Source organism: Pristiophorus japonicus, chromosome 5, assembly GCF_044704955.1.
Source record: "Pristiophorus japonicus isolate sPriJap1 chromosome 5, sPriJap1.hap1, whole genome shotgun sequence".
NCBI lineage: Eukaryota > Metazoa > Chordata > Chondrichthyes > Pristiophoridae > Pristiophorus > Pristiophorus japonicus.
Window position 1 is genome coordinate 252,452,534 of NC_091981.1, and position 21,652 is coordinate 252,474,185.

Genomic DNA, 21,652 nt, shown 5'->3' on the forward strand with positions numbered 1-21,652 from the left:
TTGCCAGCCCTAATTTAGATATAAATGTATAATTAAATGTTAATGAACTGGAAGAGAACTTGTATTTTAATTTACAGTATAGACATTTTGACTTGACTGACCTCCTGGTACAGAACAGTTGCCAACAGATGACACTAAATTTAGCAATTTATAGCAAAAATGGAGGTGAAGAGGTCCCTGTAACGTTGGTCACTGTACATCATAGTGAGATAGAGGCTGTGTGCTTAGTGCTTGCTTTTAATTTCCCAAGATAAATCGAGGGTATTAATCATGCCGGCATTTTCAGGAAGCTCATAAAGACTAAGGATTTGACTTTAGAAGGGGCAGCGTTGATAGCTCAGACCTTCATGGCAGGGGAAGAGGAGACCAAGCTAATTTACACACACAGCCCTAGTTTCAATGTTGCGATGAACCAGGGAGTTAATTTTGTAAAAAGGACACAGAATCCCACAGGCAGGCAAGGGCAATTCGATACCGTCCAGGTAGGCAGGCAAGGGCAATTCGACATTGTCCAGGCAGCAACTAGCCCCAGGGTGGGCCTGCAACAGGGACAGTGGAAAGGGGATCAGCAATTCACGCCATCACGAGGAACAATGCATCCTGTGATGGGACAATTAACACCCTCCATCAGAGTGCTTAAAAACAGCCAAACGAGCCATCAGAGAGGAATGCCTGGGATTGTTAACAGCAATCTCAGCTCATGTTGGAGATGTGGGGGCAGACACACTGCAAAAATCTGCTGGTTGCAACTTTACACCTGTAGGATTTGTAATGTCAAGGGACACTTGGCCAGGATGTGCAAAAAGGCAGTAGCGAGGCTAGTCTGCGAGACAGACGAACTAGACGTGGGGTCTGAAATGCAGGATGAGGCCTGGGGAACAACCATGTATGCTGAAGTTCAGAGAGTTCATGTGGCCGACATCCACAGCTCATACACCGAAACGCCACCCATGATGATGGAAGTCTTACTGAATGGCATCCCGGTGCACATGGAGCTGGATACCGGAGCTAGCCAGTCCCTCATGAGCGCCCAACAATTTGAGAGACTATGGCCACACAGAGCTAGCAGGCCCAAATTGGAACGCATTGAGACGCAGCTACGTACGTACACCAAAGAGATCATCCCAGTGCTGGGCAGTGCAAATTTGATGGTAATGCATAATGGATCACAGAACCGGCTGCCACTCTGGATTGTTCCAGGAAATGGCCCCGTGGTCTTAGGGAGGAGTTGGCTAGCTGAGATGAATTGGAAATGGGGGGGATGTGCACGTCATTTCATCTGTGGAGCGAAGTTCATGCTCGCAGGTATTGCAAAAATTCGAGTCACACTTTCAACCCGGTGTCGGAATGTTCAAGGGCACCAAAGTAGTGAAACACATCACTCCGGACGCCAGACCAGTGCACCACAAAGCCAGAGCGGTGCCGTACGTGATGCATGAAAAAATTGAAAGCGAACTGGACAGGCTGCTCAGAGAGGGCATGATTTTGCCCGTTGAATTCAGCGGCTGGACAAGTCCCATTGTTCCCGTCCTCAAAGCAGATGGCTCGGTTAGGATTTGTGGCCACTACAAAGCCACCATCAACTGAGTGTCGCTGCAAGACCAATACCCGCTCCCGAGAGCGGAGGTCCTTTTTGCCATGCTGGCAGGTGGTAAGCTGTTCACAAAGCTGGACCTCACTTCGGCCTACATGACTCAGGAACTGGCTGAAGAATCCAAGTTTCTGATCACCATCACGACACACACAGGATTATTTGTTTACAATAGGTGCCCGTTTGGCATTCGTTCGGCAGCAGCTATTTTTCAGCGAAACATGGAAAGCTTGGTCAAGTCCATCCCTGGAACAATCGTGTTCCAAGACGACATCATTATAACGGGTCGAGACACTGAGGAACACCTCCGCAACCTGGAGGAGGTGCTACGCCGATTGGAACGGGTAGGCCTGCGGCTGAAAAAGGCCAAGTGCGTGTTTTTGGCCCCAGAGGTCGAGTTTCTGGGCAGGAGGGTTTCCGCAGACGGGATCCGGTCCACTGAATCAAAAACTGAGGTGATTCGCCGGGCGCCCAGGCCCGGCAACACGTCAGAGTTGCGATCATTCCTGGGACTCTTGAACTATTTTGGGAACTTTCTGCCGAACTTAAGCACATTGTTGGAGCCGTTACACATGCTCCTCCGTAAAGGTTGTGAATGGTCTTGGGGGGATAGTCAAGAACAGGCTTTCAATAAGGCGAGGAACCTGCTGTGTTCCAACAAACTGTTGACTTTGTATGACCTCTGTTTTAAAAAAAAAAACTGGTTTTAACATGCGATGCGTCATCCTACGGGGTTGGGTGTGTTTTGCAGCAGGGTAACGATGACGGCCGACTCCACCCGGTGGCTTACGCCTCCAGGTCGCTCACCCAGGCAGAGCATGGATACGGCATGGTCGAGAAGGAGGCACTCGCGTATGTGTACGGTGTGGCAAAGATGCACCAGTACCTTTTCGGTAGACGGTTCGAGCTAGAGACGGACCACAAGCCATTAACATCCCTGTTGTCCGACAGCAAGGCTGTCGACGCTAATGCGTCAGCTCGCATACAGCGATGGGCCTTCACGCTGGCTGCGTATGATTACACCATACAGCACCGGCCAGGCACCGAAAATTGCGCTGACGCGCTCAGCAGGCTCCCACTGGCCACCACAGAGGGGACATTGGAGCAGAGCGCCAAGATGATCATGGCCATTGAGGCTTTTGATACTGCGGGCTCCCCCATCACAGCCCGCCAGATTAAACTCTGGACCAACAGGGATCCCCTCCTATCCATGATAAAGAAATGTGCCCTGACTGGGGACTGGGCGCCCTCACACAGGGTGTACCCTGAGGAAGTCGAGCCGTTTCAGAGATGGATGGATGAACTTTCTGTCCAAGCTGACTGCCTGTTATGGGGCAGCCGGGTAGTCATGCCCCAGAAAGGAAGGGAAGCGTTCATCAGGGAACTCCACAGCGAGCACCCTGGCATCGTTTTAATGAAGGCCATTGCCTGGTCACACGTGTGGTGGCCAGGGATTGACTCAGACCTGGAACACTGGGTTCACAGGTGCACGACGTGTGCCCAGCTGGGCAATTCCCTCTGGGAGGCCCCACTCAGCCCTTGGCCCTGGCCCACCAGGCCATGGTCACGTATTCATGTGGACTATGCGGGCCCGTTCATGGGAAAAATGTTTCTGATCGTTGTCGATGCATACTCGAAGTGGATCGAGTGCATCATATTGAACTCGTGCACGACATCCATCACTGTGGAGAGTCTGCGTACGGTTTTCGCGACCCACAGCTTGCCGGACATCCTGGTCAGCGATAATGGCCCGTGTTTTACCAGCCATGAATTCCAGGAGTTTATGTTGGGCAATGGGATCAAGCACGTCCGGATAGCGCCGTTCAAGCCGGCCTCCAATGGCCAGGTGGAACGAGTGGTCCAAGTCATAAAGCAGGGCATGCTACGCATCAAAGGACCCTCCCTTCAATACCGCCTATTGCGCCTCTGCTGGCCTACAGGTCCCGGCCGCACTCGCTCCTGGGAGTCCCGCCAGCGGAACTCCTCATGAAACGCACGCTCAAGACGCGGCTGTCCCTCATTCACCCAGCCCTGCCAGACATTGTTGAGGGCATGCGCCAGTCCCAAACCGAACTCCATGATCGAGGCTCAAGGGAGAGGTCTATAGAAATAGATGACCCGGTATTTGTTCTTAACCATGCTTTGGGACCCAAATGGCTTGAGGACACCGTAATTGGCAAAGAAGGAAACAGGATCATGGTGGTCAGACTAAACAATGGGCAGATATGCCGCAAACACTTGGACTAAGTAAAGACAAGGTTCAGTGCAGATGCGGAGGCACCGGAAGAAGAGCATGATGAGATAGCATCCACACCACTGCCAGTGCATGAGCAACAAAGACAGCCCTCAGCATGCACAGTCCCTGCGGCCAGCCCGGACAGGCCGGAATCACCTCAAGTGACAGAGACGCATGCTGAGGCTCAGCCACCAGCGCCACAACTGCGGCGCACCATGAGAGAGCGTCGACCACCCGATAGACTTAACCTCTGAAACTAAAAGACCTAAGGGGGGAGGTGATGTCATGTATTTCACCATCTTGCAATGACTATATGAATGTAACTGTAACTCATGCATACTGTACCCCTACCCTTGTAATGCACACCCTGACCATAGGGAGTGAGCTCCACACCTGGGCTTCCAGGTATAAAAGGGGAGGTCCCACCCAGGATCAGCACTCTTCAGTCCTGAAAATAAAGTGAAGGTCACAGAGTGACCGTGTCTGATATATCCATGCCTCGTGTGAGTTTGTAACAAGGTGCAGAGACACTACACTATCAATTAAATATGCGATTAAAACCAAGATGGACTGAGATTAAAAATTTTAAATGCGAGATTAATCATGATTAATTATTTTAAATCACTAAAATACATTAATCCTGATATGCAAAAGGCAACACAATAGCACAATGTGTTGAAACACTGATGCAAGCCTCCAAGGAGTGGTGGGATGCAAGCCTGAATTCCCCACTCTGCAGAGTTTCCCATATTGGCAGCACTGAGCAAAGGTCAGACATTTTCCCACTGATGGGCTGCGATTTTGCCAACGGATGCGAGTTGGTTGCGGGCGGCATCGGTGGCGTGTGGGGAATGCACTCCCGGCTCCAGCCTGCCCTCTGACAGCAAACTTGCGTTGATGGGGCTTGTTGAGCCCGCCCTGTAGGGTTCCTGGCCAATTAACACAAAGATAGTCTGATGACATCATCTGATGATGCGTCATCAGCCAGTTTCCTTAAAAGGACCATGTCCACATTGATTTTGACAGTTCTTCTGTCAGTGTTCTGCAGCATTGAATTACTGCAAACACTGATGAGCACGGCACAAAGGTGCATGGCTGCAACCAGGCTCCCTCCTGGTGCTTGAGGAAGTTACAGCACACAGGGAGGTTCTCTTCCCTTCCAATGGATGGAAGAGACTTCCCCAGGACACCAGCATTGTGTCCTGGGTACACATTGTACAGGAGGGCAAAAACAGCAATGTGATCAGGACAAGCTGCAGTGGCACAAACCTTTTAATGATCTCAGTAGATCAACTGCAGGCTGCAAAGCCACACTCAACCTCATCATGCTGTGACACTCATCATATCCCCATCACTTTGTATTCCCTACCCTGTATTCGTACCAACTGACCTTGCACCTCCATCCATCTATCTCTCTCTCTATCTACATTATCACTTCCTCATCTGACTAGCCACCCCTCACACACACCCTCATCCTTGTCCATTCAAACCAACTAACAGTGCGCAAGGGTAGACACTTGGGTGTTTCAGCCAATGTTATTGTAGACTTTCTGCTAATGTGTTATGAAACATTGAATTCTTTATTTTGAACACGTTTTGTTCTTGGACAGATTTGTGTGCACGTTTGGAAGTGGCTGCCCATTTAAAACTGAGATGAAGAGGAATTTCTTCTCTCAGGGTTGTAAATCTGTGGAATTATCTGCCTCAGAGAGCTGTGGAGGCTGGGTCATTGAATATATTTGAGATGGAGATAGTCAGATTTTTGAACAATAAGAGAACAAGGGGTTATGGGGAGCGGACAGGGAAGTGGAGCTGAGTCCATGATCAGATCAGCCATGATCTTATTAAATGACGGAACAGGCTCAAAGGGCCAAATAGCCTACTCTTATGTTCTAGTGAGTAGTCAGACATAACGGTACCCTGCACAATGGTGATGAGTGTGAAAGGAATGGCTTTGGCATTGCAGGGTTGGTTTATGGTGCTGTGTGTGGTGTTGCCAACCTGGCACATCATGTGGCAGCCAGGGTGTACGTGTGGCCATGGTGAGGCCATCCTGGGCAGCAATGTGGTCGGGTGCTGATGGCCTGTGTCCTGTGCAGCATCAGGTGATTGCAGAAAAGGTTGGTAGTGGTGGTGGTGCTGTCTAAGAAGTAGAAGTCTCAGGATAAAGGGTTGTCCATTTAAGACTGAGATGAGGAGGAATTTCTTCACTCAGAGGGTTGTGAATCTTTGGAATTCTCCACCTCAAAGGACTGTGGATGCTGAATCATTCGGCATATTCAAGGCTCAGATAGATAGATTTTTGGACTCTAGGGGAATTGAGGGATATGAAGATAGGGCGGGAAAGTGAAATTGAGGTCGAAGATCAGCCATGATCTTACTGAATGGCAGAGCAGGCTCGAGGGGATGTATGGCCTACTCTTGCATCTAATTCCTATGTTCTTAAGCTCTGTGCTCACTTCTATAACTCCTTTTTTGAATTCCTCATTCCAGCTTTGTCCCACCCACAACATCAAGGCCACCCTAGTCAGTCATCAATTACATTCTTTTTAACTGCAACTGTGGCATGTTATCGCTCATTGTCCTCCTTCACTTCTCTGCAGACATAAGCCGCCACTCCATCTTCCATGGCTTCTCCATAGTCTTTCAGGGAATCTTTCTCACCTGGTTCCACATCTATATGTCCCATTGTAAAAAGTACATTTCCATCTTCTCGCTAGCTCTGTACAGTGTCAGTAGAGTAACTGAAGGTTTCATCTTTGGCTCCCTCTTTTTCCTAATATGCATACTGTCCCTCAGCGATATTATCTGTGGGTACATAATCATTTTCTATATGTAGATTGATTACGTCTAGCTTTACCTCTCTAACACTATCTTCAACTACCTTGACTCCATCCTCCGACTCAATAACTCCACCAGACTGAATCAGATGATGTGCATCTGATATACTCCAATATGATCCTCAACTGAGTACCAAATGCCACATCCTATCCATCATTAAGACTAGTTTTTCCTCCACAACATTGCCTGCATCTGCCCCTATTTCACCACTACAACCATTATCCACTTTTATCTTACCTCAGGACTTGATTTCAATGTCTGCCTTCCGAGCTCAACACTACATTATCTCCAACTCATTCAGAACTTTCTCACCCACACCAAATCCTGCTCACCCATCACCTGTTTTCGCTGAGTTTGGCAGGTTTCCTATCCTCCAATACACTTAATTCGAAATCCATGTTCCTGCATACAAAACTCTTCGTAACCTCTCCCCGCTTGACATTTGTAGCCTCCACTAAGTTGTACACTGTGTCCGTCAGCCCTTCAAATTTGGCTTCCTGTGCATTTCAGTGACGGAGCCTTCAGCGATCTAGGCAATACTCCCTGGAACTCCTCTAAATCTCTTTGGTATGCTACTTCCTTTTCTGTCTTTTTAAAAAAAAGTCTCTTTTTGTCGACTGTGCCTTCATCTCTACTAACTTCCTTCCCTGTGAAACCCCTCATGAAATTTTAATCATGGTAAAGGTGTGATAAAACTGCAAGTTGCTATTGGGATGCCTGAAAACAGGTTAGCTGGAGATGGTATGTGAAAATACCAGAGCGGGAGAAGAATGTGGGGAAGAAATTATATGGTGATTCACCTTTGAAAGAAGTGCAATTATATGTGTGTGTACATAATGAAGATTAAAAGTTGCTGCTGGTCTGCATCTCATTAAAATTAAAGATTTTGTACATGTGTCCAATATTTATTCCATTTGTCCTGCAGCTGCCACTGGAGATATGCCAACTTACCAAATCCGAACCCCAACTACCACCCTACCTCAGGGAGTAGTGATGGCGACCTCACCAGGGACATTACACAGTCCACAACAACTAGCAGAAGAGGCTACACGTAAACGGGAGCTCAGGCTAATGAAAAACAGGTAAGATTTCAGAAAATAGGTAATGGGCTCTGTTGCTGTCCAGGGGCTCACGTTCTGGGTTTGAGCATTGATCCCGGAGCCATATGCAGCCTGAGGTGCTGCGTGACTGCAATAGGTCCGAGGCAGCGAGCAATCGGTTTGCTCTGTTGCAAACATCCGGAACAGCAAAGAATTTGACCCAATTATAGTTGTACTAAAAACTTGATTTGGGGGAACAGGATATTACAGAAAGCAAATGGAATTCTAATTTTTAATCACAGGAGGTCTAGAATATAAAAGAAGAGGTAGTGTTGAGTTTGTTTTAAATCTTAAGAGCTTCGTTTGAGTATTGTGTGCAATATTGGCCTCCACACTAGAAAGGACATTTAGAGAGGGTACAGCACAGATCTACTAGACTCCTCGGGCCAGCCCACACTGCGATATGTGCGCGCACTAGGTCCATGCCGCAGAACTGGTCTCCAGACGTCTTGGGTAATCCTTGCCACTGGATCAAGACCTAGCCCTGTCAAGCCCGTGTGGTGGCTAGTGTGCAACGGCACCACATGTTAAAAAAAAATCCAATCACAGACATCTTCCACCCTTCAATATGTAGTTCAGGACCTGGAATATTAGGTCCTTCATTGAAACACCTGTGAACTCATCCCTTTTTGGCGTGGAAGCAAGTCATCCTCGCTTCGAGGAACCGCCTATGATGATGACATTAAAAAAAAATAGTGCTGTAATAGAGAGTATGTACTGCAACTGAGAAAAGGGGTACTTTATTCATAAAAATAATTAAACCAGTTTTATTGAGTCTTGATTTTGGAGTGTTTTTTTAAGAAATTAATATTGCTGGTTTAAGTGTACACCGTGGTTTTACATTTGTTTAGAGCCAACCACCACCACAGTTCTCATTTCTTGTGTTTTTGATTCAGTGATGATTTCTTCAAATCACAGCTACTCAAACCTGAGCTCTGGAATTGAGAGTTTGTCAAAATCATTGGAATGGACTTCTTGCCTCCAATGTAATGCCAAAGCACCAACTTGCCTTTATTGTAGTAAATGTCCCATTGTGCTTTACAGTTGGTCAGATCCAAGTTAAAGGGGGTTTAGGGGAGGTGGATGTCCAATCTCAGTTGCCTTGAGAGAGAGAAACCGTTGAATCGGGATTGGTAATACCTGCTTCAACCCCTAGGTCGGAAAGAGAGACCTATCATACATTAATTGGCTGGTGGCTGGTGTGCAACGGCCACCGCACGTTAAATAAATCCACGCACAGGCATCTTCCACCCTTCAGGATGTAGTTCGGGACCTGGAATATTAGGTCCTTCATTGAAACATCTGTGAACTCATCCTTTTTTGACGTGGAAGCAAGTCATCCTCGTTTCGAGGGACTGCCTATGATGATGATTAGTTGGACTAATTGAGAGCTTTTGATCAAGCCACACTTTCATTTTGCGAGGGAAGCTTGTCAAGCTGAGGAGAAAACATTACAGACGGTGTGGAGACTGCTCTAGCACCAGTTGTTGCAGACTCTGGCCTCTGTACAAGCACCAACTCAAGTCAGGACCAGTTAGTAGCTGATGTTGGTTATCATTGTCCTCAGAACTAATACCAGTGGAGGTTGTTGCTGGCTGAGTAACCAAGCTGTTGATTGATACTGCTGCCATATCCCGTCACTTCAGTTAGCACAAATTCATCCAGAACTTTACTGCCAGCATCCTATCCTGCAGAAAGTCCTGCTTACCTGACGCTCAGATTCTTGCTGACCCTCATTGGCACCTGTTTTCCTGTACATCGACTACAAAATACTTGTCTTCATCTTCAAACCTCTCCATGGCCTTGCTACCTTGCAACCTTCTTGAGCTTTACATCCCTGCTGTACTCTACACTCTTGCATTGCTAGTGTTATGCATGCTGCATATTCCCCCACCCCCCCACCCCATCTCTATCATTGGAGGAAAAACCATCAGCCAACTGGCTTCCATGGCCAGATACTTTCTAAGTCCATTTATCTTTGTACATTTTACCCTATCACAAATCTTCCATAAAATCTAGGTTTTCAACAGTGATTTCAGCCACTTGTGCTGATGCAAATTGCCACCTCCTAGTTCTGCTTAAAATTGACCCCGGACTGTAAAGCTTTGTGGCAAGTTGCTTTAGCATTACAGCCAATGTCATGCAATCCACAAGCTTATTCATACTGGCCCATTGATGCAAGGAAGTGTCTAAATGATCCAAGGCCATATCATTGCAAAATGAAGGCATTAATAAAGATACTTTTGACTCCATATAATCAGGAGTTCCTTGCTTCAACTCCAGTTCGGCTCTTTCTGCTCATGATATGACTCTGGCTTAGATTTTTCACTGCCTCCTAAAGAGAGATGTATAGCCTTAATTTGGCATCTCCCAGCAGCACAGGTGACATTTGGCAATTTAGTAGCATGGGGGAACTGCTTTAGAGCCTAACATTCTAATTCAAGAAACTAATCTAAGCCTTATATTTTCAAATAACCTATTGCTAACTTGATGAGTTATAACCCTTTAATAAATGTTCTTTCACTGTGCCAAAATGGCCTGTAGCTACTGTTGGTGCCTGTTAATCACCACTTACACCAGTCTTCTAATGTGACTATTTAGAAACCTTTCTTTTCACTGTGTAACGTAAGCTGGTTTGCAGTGATAATGGTCATTGCTGAAAATTCTAACTGAATTTTGCAAATATTTTTTTTTGGGTGGTAACTACTGTGTATGTGTATATCATATTTATTATAAATATACATAGGCAAGTGCTTGTGTATTTATTTTCCTTTTAGGCATCAATAAATTGAAGGTTCTCTTTGTAGTGTATTATTTTAATGTTCTGATGAAAATTCAGAATATGTGCTCAATTTCATGAAATAAATATTTTGCATCTTTGCTTTCTTTTGACAGTTTGTTATGTTATTATCTGCATATTTTACTGCAAACACCAACATTGTTTTCATGCATGTATTTTAGAAAAATAATTTATGCAAGTAAAGTTACATCAGTAGGAGATTTACATGCACAGATTGATGGTCTCTGATTATAATGTAGCAGTATCTGCTTGTCCCAGTCATGCCATATGACTGCTACATGCAATCTAGCTGTGGGTCAGTAGCATGCCCTCTCCCTGGTACATCCCTGGTTTTGCTTTATCCTCATGCGTCAGTTATCTTACTGTCTGCCAATGGTTATTTCCTCCTGCATGATTTCTTCACTAACTGTGTGGTTATATTGATCTGTTCTATTATGATAGAAATATCATGAACCCCTTAAGTCATTGCTCTTCACTCAGTATACAAGAAACTATTCCTTGAGCTTGCCTTCAAAGGAAACTGCATGCAGTTGCATTCAGGACTGACTTTAAATTTGCTGCTTGAACACTCCTCACTGATGCTCCATCATGCAAGAAATACAGCTTGAACATGCAAGACAAGTGCAAAGGGAAGCTGAGAAAGTCAGGCTTGCCATTGCTGTACATAAACAAGATTTGACTTAACTTTTTAAAAAACAAAATAGTGTTGAACGAGGTTGTTTGATGAAGTTCCAATTTTATCCATAGCAGAAAGATTGGCAATAAATAGCTACTTGTAAGCACCAATATGAAATGCTACCAAAATATTTCCACAAATATTAAGTTGGCAAAACAGATGAGCCCTAAAAATTAGCCTTCAGTTAAAGATAATCTGTACATAATTTGCATTCATTTATCCACTGTAGTATTTTTTCAGTTTGCAAGCAATAAAGGGAAAATACTGTTGGAAAAAATGAAGGATTTTTAAACATTTTAGAATGTTTTAACAATTTTTTCCATAAAATTATATTGTTGGCTGTCAATTTACAAAGCTGTATTAGGGTGTCCGTCATAATGCTCTATATTTGTTATAAGTTTTTAACTTTTTAATGTTGTATTTATATGTTACGGGTGTTTACGTGATACCTTGCAGCCCAATTTAACATGTAAAATGCTTACCTTCTTAAGGATTGCATTATAATTGCAGCTGGAAGGTACTTTCAGTGTAATGTAATTGCTGTGGTTGCTTATAAACTTTTTCAAAACATTTTGATTGGATTTCAGTCGCTAATCAGGCACTATATTTTCCTCTTACTAGTTTTAGAGAAAAAGTATACATGAGTATAAGGTGAAGAAGTCCACTTTGCATGTCTGTCAGAGTTCAAAAAGTATAGCAGTGACTTCAAACTACCGCTTTTGTACTTTTTGAACTCTGACCCAGGCTTGAAATGTTGCAGTCCCAGGATGACCAGATGAAGTTGGGACAGGGACACTTTTTTGCTAAAATTAGCAAATAGATGAAAATACAAAAAAGCTTAATTGTACTGCCTTGGCATTTCAAATGTTTTATATTTTGTTTTTAACTTTTCCGGTATATTTTAGTGTTTAACATCTTTTGTCATCCTTTGTTTTCATACGTTTTTATACAAGGATGGCTTTGAGGAAAATTATGATATTGAATAATGAGCTAACAATTCCTTCAGTGTTGGTATGGACAACTGGCTGATAGAATTTTTGACACTCACTTTTTGATTGTGTCATCTCAAATAATTGGAAGGATGTGCATTTATTGTTGCTTTTAAAAAGAAGTCTTAGTTAACACATTTTGGGCTGATGCAAATTTTGATATAGTTGATTTTCATTTTGTTAAATAAAAGCAAAATGGTGCTTCCTGTAACAGTGGTTCAATTACTTGTTTCACTGCTATGCCTACATACTTCAATCCAGACAGAAACTTACATCTGAATACTGTACTTCAATTTGATGTGGTATGTCACCTGTCAAAAGTCGCTCGATGGGATTGAGTCAACTGCATCCCATTCCTGACCTTCATTCCGGTTGGCTGCAAATAATCTCTTAAATATGATTTTAGATTGTTGGATTGTGAGGGATCCGGCAAAGCCAGCAGCTTCTGAGTTGGTTGGTGCAGGTCGTAGCTCAAGGACTGGGGATCCTCAAGTGGCACTCTAAGGATGGCATTACAAAGACAAAGTATACAGATTAGTCGGTTTCTGCCCTTTTTCGGCTGTCGCTATGATGTGCCTTCTGTTAATTCCAGGGAGGCTGCTCGTGAATGTCGCATAAAGAAGAAGGAGTATGTCAAGTGTCTTGAAAATCGAGTCGCTGTGCTTGAAAATCAAAACAAGACTCTTATCGAGGAGCTCAAGGCCCTAAAAGACTTGTACTGCCATAAAACAGATTAACAGCTTCAAACTGCCACTTTCATACTTTTTGAACTCTGACCCAGGCATGAGATGTTGCAGTTCCATGGACTACCAGGTGGAGTTGGGACAGGGACACCCCTGAGCATGATGTACTCCATTTTGCTTTGCATTTTAACCTAGCCAATGAGTTCAGTTGCAAGTTTGGGAGGGGGGGAAATCATGTTGACCTATAATACTGGAATTGTTCCAGAAGCCCTGATGTTGCATAGCATATCAAGTATTTCTCGTTCCTTTTTTGCTTCTGCTGTTTGCAGGGAGGCTGCCAAAGAATGTCGACGTCGAAAAAAGGAATATGTAAAGTGTCTGGAGAGTCGTGTTGCAGTGCTGGAAACCCAAAACAAGCAGCTAATCGAGGAACTCAAAACTTTGAAAGAACTTTATTGTGATAAATCAGAGTAGTATTTGTAATCTGAGTTCTGACCAGTTTGATGTCTACAGCATCTTTCTTTGAAGATGAAGCCTCTGCAGCTTCAGACTGCTTTTTATTTTTTGCTTTGCAAAACTACGTAGACAACATCAGAACCTTTTAACCTGTAACATTTCTCAAAAGTTATTCACAGTAATATATTTTGTTAAGTGTTTGTTGTATAACTAAAATTTTGTGAAAAAAATGAACAAAAAAACTTTTGTAAAAACAATTAGTTAAATGTGTATATACATATACTGTACCAGTTACAATGTAATGCAGTACTTGCTGAAGTTCTATTTGTTAAGCATTTGCATTTAAGATTTTTATGTGTTGCTCATATGCTGTCCTGAAGAATACAATGTAATATTATTTTTACAAGTGTTTATTGCTCTTTTAGTGCCCTGTTATATATGAATTCGAATAGAAAAGTATGCAAGGTAATTGAATAAAATGATTCAGAAGAAATTTGCCCTATATAAAAAGCAATTACCTTTAAAAGGGGGAATTTAGAAAAGAAAAATGTATGTTATCGGCTAATTATATGTAAAGAGAGTGTTATATTCAGTAGCATTGCAAAACATTTGGAATTTATAATTCATTTCTGACTTTTATACATGTTATTTTGTGAAATGTAGCTCTGTACTGCTGTCAATCTATGCTTATGTAGTTCAAGGATCGCAAATAGATTTTAATAGAACCACATTGGTTACAAAACACCTGGTTTGTTGCTTGAGTTTAAAAAAACACATTATGTACAAAATTGGTTGCCTTGATTAGTCAATTATTACCTTCTGAAGGAACAATGTTGGTTATAACAGTAACTTACCAAGAATGAAAATGAATGTATTACACTTCCCTTTTATTTCTACTTTTCCTGTTCTTCTGGATGAGTTGACAGTCAGTAATTTCAAAATACGTGGAATTTATTTCAAATGTTTGCTGGTGTGTTTTTATAGTATAAGTGTTGTTTTGGTGCAAGTTAAAAATCTAAAAGGTTTCAAGAGGTTCTGCCCATACATTTCATAGCTGATCAAGAAAGCCAAGATCAAGTTTTTAAGAATGGTCCTACATGGCAAAAAAAAATGTGTAAATTCTTTACTGTTTGTTCAGCTTCTTCACACTAATATAATTACCTCCTTCTCACTGTGGAAAATCAATTTCAGGGACTTTGAAGTGTCTCTTGAAATTCTCTCAGCTGAATTCAGATTATATTCATATCTTCAATCTGAAGCACAACTGTAGTTATTTTTCTTCCCTCCTTCAATCGGCAGTTTGCATCTTGTGTTCTGACACAAGGCAAATGAATAGTCATTTTTTTCAGTGGCTTTTTGAAATTGCTTTGGCCATGCTACTATTTCTTCTTAATTTGGATAATATGTCAAGTTCTTAAAACTTGATGTTAAACTCAGGTATTACCCAATTAGCACTGTTAACATCCAGTTGGCACCATTGCTTTTTCCCGAAGAGATTGCCTACTATTTAAACCACCACTTGCTTTTAAATCTGTCCATTTTGGGCATAGTATCAAACACTCATCACTCTTAGCTTGTATCTTCCATTTAGTCTCAATTTCTGTACTTATTGTCAACTCTAGCATTTTGAGAGACTGCCAATTTTACTCAAAGAATCCTGGCCTTCAAGTTTAGTTCAGGACACCTGATTCAGTTCAGTACCATTCTCTTCTATCACAGGGAGAGAGGGAGAGACAATATACTATTTCTAAGCACTTGGCTAAGAGTTCCCTTCCTTTTGAATGCAGAGCTAAAAGCTCATTCTGCAGGTGATTGTATACCCAGGGATAAGGCATAAAGTTAGGGCTTCACCATAACTTTCTCTTGTTTTAGTTATAAAGGTGTAACCTTTGCATTCTGGCTTCTGAACCAACACGGTCTGTCACTGACTGACTGACTGGATAAACAAGGTTTCAGCTAAGGCCATGCAATTACTTTTTCTCCACAGGCACAAACCTCAGGTTCAATCACGGTGATTACAGTGTTATCTCATAAAAGTGAACATAGACACTATACCAAACCCAACTAATTTGTTATTACTGGCCACGTGTTGCTCAATCATGCTCACAACACAAGGCCAAGGCGGCACCTATAAGATCTCTCATTAAAAATATCTTTGCTTCGAGTTATTTTTTTTCCTTCATGGGATGTGCGCGTTGCTGGCAAGGCCAGCATTTATTGCCCAGCCCTAATTGCCCTTGAGAAGGTGGTGGTGAGCCATCTTCTTGAACAGCTGCAGTCCATGGGGTGAAGGTACTCCCACAGTAGTGTTAGGGAGGGAGTTCCAGGATTTTGACCCAGTGACTATGAAGGAACGGCAACATATTCAGGATGGTGTGTGACTTGGAGGAGATGGTATTCCCATGCATATACTGCCTTTTTCCTTCTAGGTGGTAGAGGTTGCAGGTTTGGAAGGTGCTGTCGAAGAAGTCTTGGTGAGTTGCTGCAGTTCATCTTGTAGATGGTACACACTGCAGCCACGGTGCGCCAGTGGTGGAAGGAGTGAATGTTTAAGATGGTGGATGGGATGTCGAGCTTCTTGAGTGTTGTTGGAGCTGCACTCATCCAGGCAAGTGGAGAGTATTCCTTGTGCTTTGTAGATGATGAAAAAGCCTTGGGGAGTCAGGAGGCGAGATACTCTCACTGTAGAATACCCAGCCTCTGACCTGCTCTTGTAGCCACAGTATTTATGTGGCTGGTCCAGTTAGGTTCCTGGTTAATGGTGATTTCCCCTCCCCCCGCCCTCCCCAGGATGTTGATGGGGGGATTCAACAATGGTAATCCCGTTGAATGTCATGGGGTGGTTGTTAGACACTCTCTTGTTGGAGATAGTCATTGTCCGGCACTTGTGTGGAGCGACTGTTACTTGCCACTTATCAGCCCAAGCCTGAATGTCATCCAGGTCTTCCTACATGTGGGCACGACTGCTTCATTATCTGAGGCCTTGCGAATGGAACTGAACATTGTGCAATCATCAGTGAACATCCCCACTTCTAACCTTATGATGGAGGGAAGGTCATTGATGAAGCAGCTGAAGATGGTTGGGCCTAGGACACTGCCCTAAGGAACTCCTGCAGCGATGTCTTGTGGCTGTGATGATTGACCTCTAACAACCTCACCTTTATGATAGGTATGGCTCCAGCCTGTGGAGAGTTTTCCCCTTGATTCCCATTGACTTCAATTTTATAGGGCTCCTTGATGCCACACTCGGTCAAATGCTGCATTGAGGTCAAGGGTCACTCTCACCTCATCTCTGGAATTCAGCTCTTTTGTCAATGTTTAGACTAAGGCTGTAATGAGGGCTGGAGCCGACTGGTCCTGGTGGAACCCAAACTGAGCATTAGTGTGCACGTTATTGGAGAGTAAGTGCAGCTTGACAGCACTGTTGATAACACCTTCCATCACTTTGCTGATGATTGACAGTAGATTTATGGGGCCGGATGGGATTTGTCTTGCTTTTTTTGGACAGGACATACCGAGGGAATTTTCCACATTGTAGGATAGATGCTAGTGTTGTAGCTGTACTGGAACAGTATGGCTAAAGGCATTGCTAGTTCTGGAGCACAAGTCTTCAGCATGATGGCCGAGATGCTGTATCCAGTATGCTCAGCTGCTTATTGATATCACATCGAATGAATCGAATTGGCTGAAGACTGGCTTCTGTGATGGTAGGGATCTCAGGAGGAGACCGAGATGGATCATCCACTCGGCATTACTGGCTAAAGATGTTTACAAATGCTTCAGCCTGTCTTTTGCACTCCAGTGGGGATGCTCATGGAACCTCCTCATTCCATTAGTTGTTTAATTGTCCACCACCGTTCACGACTTTATGTGGCAGGACTGCAGAGCTGTGATCAAATTTGTTGGTTGTGGGATCGCTTCGCTGTGTCTCTGTTTAGCATGCATGTAGTCCTGTGTTTCTCCAGGTTGGCACTTCATTTTAGGTACACCTGGTGCTGCTCCTGACATGCTCTGCTACACTCCTCATTGAACCAGTATTGTTTGCCTGGCTTGATGTTAATGGTAGAGTGAGGGATATGCTGGGCCATGAGGTTACAAATTCGGGTGGAATGCCCGGTTTTGAGTTGCTAGATCTGTTCTGAATCTATCCAACATAGCACAGTGGTAGTGCCACACAACCTGATGGACAGTGGCCTCAGTGTGAAGACGGGATTTCATCTCCACAAGGACTGTGCGGTGGTCACTCCTACCAATACAGTCATGGACAGATGCATCTGCGACAGGTAGATTGGTGAGAACGAGGTCAGGTAGGTCACCAGTCATGTAGTTCTTGTCACAGAAAACTGTTGTCTCAGCTGAAGCAACTCCAGCACTGACTCAAAGCTAGCCTTTCCCCAGCAGTCATCAGCTTCAATGTCGTTGACTGACGATAGCAAGACCCTAATGTCACTGAAGCATTAGGGATGTACACCAGCCAAAGGGCCAGAGGATCTCCTCGGAATAGGAGCCAGTAGGGGACTCCTCCTATGGAGGAAACTCTTGATTCCTCCATAGGAGATGTCTCATGCACATGAACTCTCTGCATATGTTGGGACCCAACAAACTCAAAAATGGGTATAATCTTGTACCTATCGCATCAACCACAATTTTCCTGCTTTCCACTACTAAACCCCCAAAGTGGTTGTCAGGAAAAGTTGTATAGCATAAATGTGATGCAGTCACACCAATCTCCCACAACTTGGACAAATTCTATCAAGTCCATCAGAACTTTGACGAGGCAAAGTTTATCCATTGAGTGGAGGATGACTTAATTGTCGCAAGTATAAACCAAACATAGCTAATCCCCTATTCAGAGAAAGCTCAAGTAATTCTTAAGGAAGAATCAAAACTGACAAATGATTGAAGCAAGAAGCTTTAGATATGAGACAAGCTTTGAATTCAGTTGGCCTCCAGCAAGGTTTCTTGCATCATGTTTGTACAGAATCTAGCCAAATTGATATGGAGAGCAGCCAGGTAGAAAACAATATAGATAGCATTGCCCAGACATCACAGCTGTTGGAGCAGTTGGCTATGGATACTCTGGAAATGACAGCACAGCCAGATTGTGGTATTTCATTGCTACACGAGCCTTAGGATTTTGTTTGCATAAGAGCTGTAATATGTGTTAATGGAGCACCATTCTCAGGCAAGAATCTGTTGAGGTGCAGGTTGCAGCTACTCTGGAAACCTATTTTAAGCATGCCATTTTACTGTGGAAGCCATTACATGAGCCTAACTTTGTTTCAACTTGATATACACACTTGAAGCAGGGGTTTGAGATGGTGACCAGGAATGGGAACCCTTGTTGATTTTTACCTTATTCCCTCCCTTGGGATTGCTGAGGCCAACTGCAACAGTGTTTATTCTATTGCCAGAGACCAGTTAATTCAACAGAGACCAAGGATTGGACCTGAGACCTTTATGGTCTGTATGGCTCAGGAAAAGCAGTAATTTCTTTTGTTGTTTACAACAGGCATTTGCTTCTGCTTTTCTTAGATATGCCAAGCCAAATGGATCAGCGACTGCTCTGCCTCTGCCAATGTCACTATGACATCTATTGGTAATAGGAATGCAGGAGTAGCTCAGAAAGACACTTCCCCTGGATTCCTCTCCTCCCTAAACTCCCATAAAGGCAATACACCCTTAGGAAGAGTACAGTCTGGCACAATAGAATTGCAGGAGAGAGCAGGATAGTGGAAATCATTATTTTAATGCTCTAGCAGAGATCCTGCACAGGCACGATGGGTCAAATGGCCTCCTGTAAACTTTTATGCTTCTAATTGCTCTTTCCATACTAGAAAATATGTTTTTTATTCAAAATCTGTTGTCATTTTGAAGATAGTATGGGATTTTGGTACAATGAAACTGATTTAGACCATCCTATTGGTAAAAAAACAGACTTCAGTTGTCTAATGAGAATCATATTTCATACTTCTACTGGAAAATATATGCATTCTACCATTGAAGGGAGTTCTAAAAGTTGTATTGTGTAGTTTTCTATGGGAATTCTCTTGTATTTCCATCTAAAGACAATCTACAAAGCAATAACCTGATCATTAGTCCACTTTTATTCAAAGTTCTTTCGTCTCCAACTGGAAGGTTTGAATAAGAAGGCAGCATCTTCCCTTTTCATTTGTGTTTTTCTCTCTGATTGCCAATTTTCTCACCTCCACTCCACTCTTATTGCTTTCATGCAAACTTTATTTATACCTCACCCAAGTAGGTTATAGGAACAGGAGTAGTCCATTCAGCCCCATCAGCCTGTTCTGCCATTCCATTAGATCATGGCTGATCTGTACCTCAATTCCCTTTACCCATCTTTGATCTATATCCCGTGATACCCTTATCTAAGAAAAATCTATTCAACTCTGTCTTGAAATGTTTAATTGACCCAACAACCACAGCCTTTTGAGGGGAGAGAATTCCAGATTTCCACTACCCTTTGTGTGGAAAAGATGCTTCCTGATTTTACTGCTGAATAGCCTAGCTCTAATTTTAAGATTGTGCCCTCTTGCTCTGGATAACCTTGCCAAAGGAAATTGCTTCTCTGTGTCAACCCTACTGAAACCTTTTATCATTTTAATTAAATCACCCCTCAACTTTCTAAACTTTATTAGAATACAAGCCAAGTTTATGCAACCTGCCCTCATAATTTAAACCTTTAAGCCTGGTCTCATTCTGTTGAATCTGCGCTGTACCCACTCCAAGGCCCATATATCCTTCCTGAGGTGGGGTGCCCAAAACTGAACATAGTACTCTAGATGGGGTCTGACCAAGGCTGTACAACTAAAGCATAACTCCCATTTTTATTCCAATCCCTTATGATAAAGGCCAACGTTCCATTAACTTTTATGATTACTTTTTTCACCTGTGCACTAGCCTTTAATGATTGGTGTATCTGGACACCCAAATCCCCTTGCTCATTCACATTTCCCAGTCTCTTGCCATTGTCGATTTGTCTTTCTGTGAGCCAAAATAATCTCTCACTTTCCCAGATTGAACTCCATCTGCCACAGTTTTGCCTACTCACTTAAACTGTCTATGTCCTTTTGTAACTTCCTGCTCCCATCTACACAACTTATTGTGTGTTCTAATTTAGTGTCCTCTACAAACTTGTATATCCAATTTTATTTTTACTATGTGAGCTCTGACCGAGTATGATGGCAGGCTATATGAACATGGAGGTTTTCATGGCTGAACCCAATCCTGGCCCCTCAAATTGGAATGTGAGCCAATTTTTCCTTCATGAATCTATTGGCCACTGAAGTTATTGCAGTACTCTATATCGTCATTTGCGATCAGCTCAGTCAACACAGACCAGGCATCTTGAACTTGAGAGTTTCCTGATTTGTATGGCTCAGCTACTCAGGATAAAATTGCTTGAGCCGTTGAGGTAGCTTGTTCCTTTTAACTAATTTAACAGTTGATTGTTATTTCTTACCCAATAGCAGGTCAGAAGTTTCATCATGCTATTTTTGCAATGAGTACCTCAGTAGATAGTCCATATTTCTGCTACTAAATACAAAAAATATCAGTTCACTTAAGTTTTTATTGGGTGGTTTTATTTTTGTTGAATAGTGTCAATTTTGCTGGATGTATTATCAAAATCTTAACTCGATTTCAAGGCAAGGATAGACACCCTGGAGTTGGGAGACACCCATGTGAGCGGTCTTAGATACAAGAGCTGTAATAATGTAAAGTAAGAAAGTTAGAAATGTAACAACAACCCTTCCAGGGATTGATCACCCCTGTGTATAGCTGCAGTTTTCAGACTGGATCGCAAAAGCAACAAGTTCAACATGTCTGTCGACCAGCAAAGTGATAGGTTCTTGGTAAATGTCTGTCTGAATATTCTGTCACGCAACTCCAGCTGCCCCAGTTGCCACTTTTTAATGAGCAGGAGCACAGCACAACCAGCAATGTAGGTCGCTCAATGAGAATGGTTGCATACTGTATTACTGCTACATACTTCAGCGTGAATTAAATATGCATCTTTTCTACAACAAATGCAATCTTGTATTTTTAATTCATATTTTAATGCACTTGTTCATTTCACTAATAAAAGCACATGACATTAGAGGTGTCATTTTGGTGGGAAATTCGACCGAGTTACAGTTCAGTGCTTTAAGCACACAGATCGGTGAGGATTGGGTGAATCTGCTGAACAGAGTGACGATAGGAATTTGGTAAGAGTGGGAATTCACAGCAGAGGGGCAAGGAGGTGCTAAGTAATTTAAATCA

General features: G+C 43.2%; 1 protein-coding gene across 5 annotated transcripts in view; it reads left to right on the forward strand.

Annotated features, from left to right (window-relative positions):
* Window positions 1-21,418, forward strand: part of LOC139264674 (cAMP-responsive element modulator-like) — a 186,526-nt gene extending 165,108 nt beyond the window's left edge. For 4 of the 5 annotated variants that reach the window (XM_070881558.1, XM_070881560.1, XM_070881559.1 and 1 more), the window contains 2 exons: window positions 7,594-7,750; window positions 12,826-13,330. In XM_070881558.1, coding sequence (XP_070737659.1) covers window positions 7,594-7,750; window positions 12,826-12,970 — 302 coding nt within the window. In that variant the 3' untranslated portion in view covers window positions 12,971-13,330. Of the gene's footprint in view, window positions 1-7,593; window positions 7,751-12,825 lie in introns of all 5 variants that reach the window. The other variant, XM_070881561.1, reaches the window with a different exon arrangement.
* The last annotated feature ends 234 nt before the right edge of the window (window positions 21,419-21,652 follow it).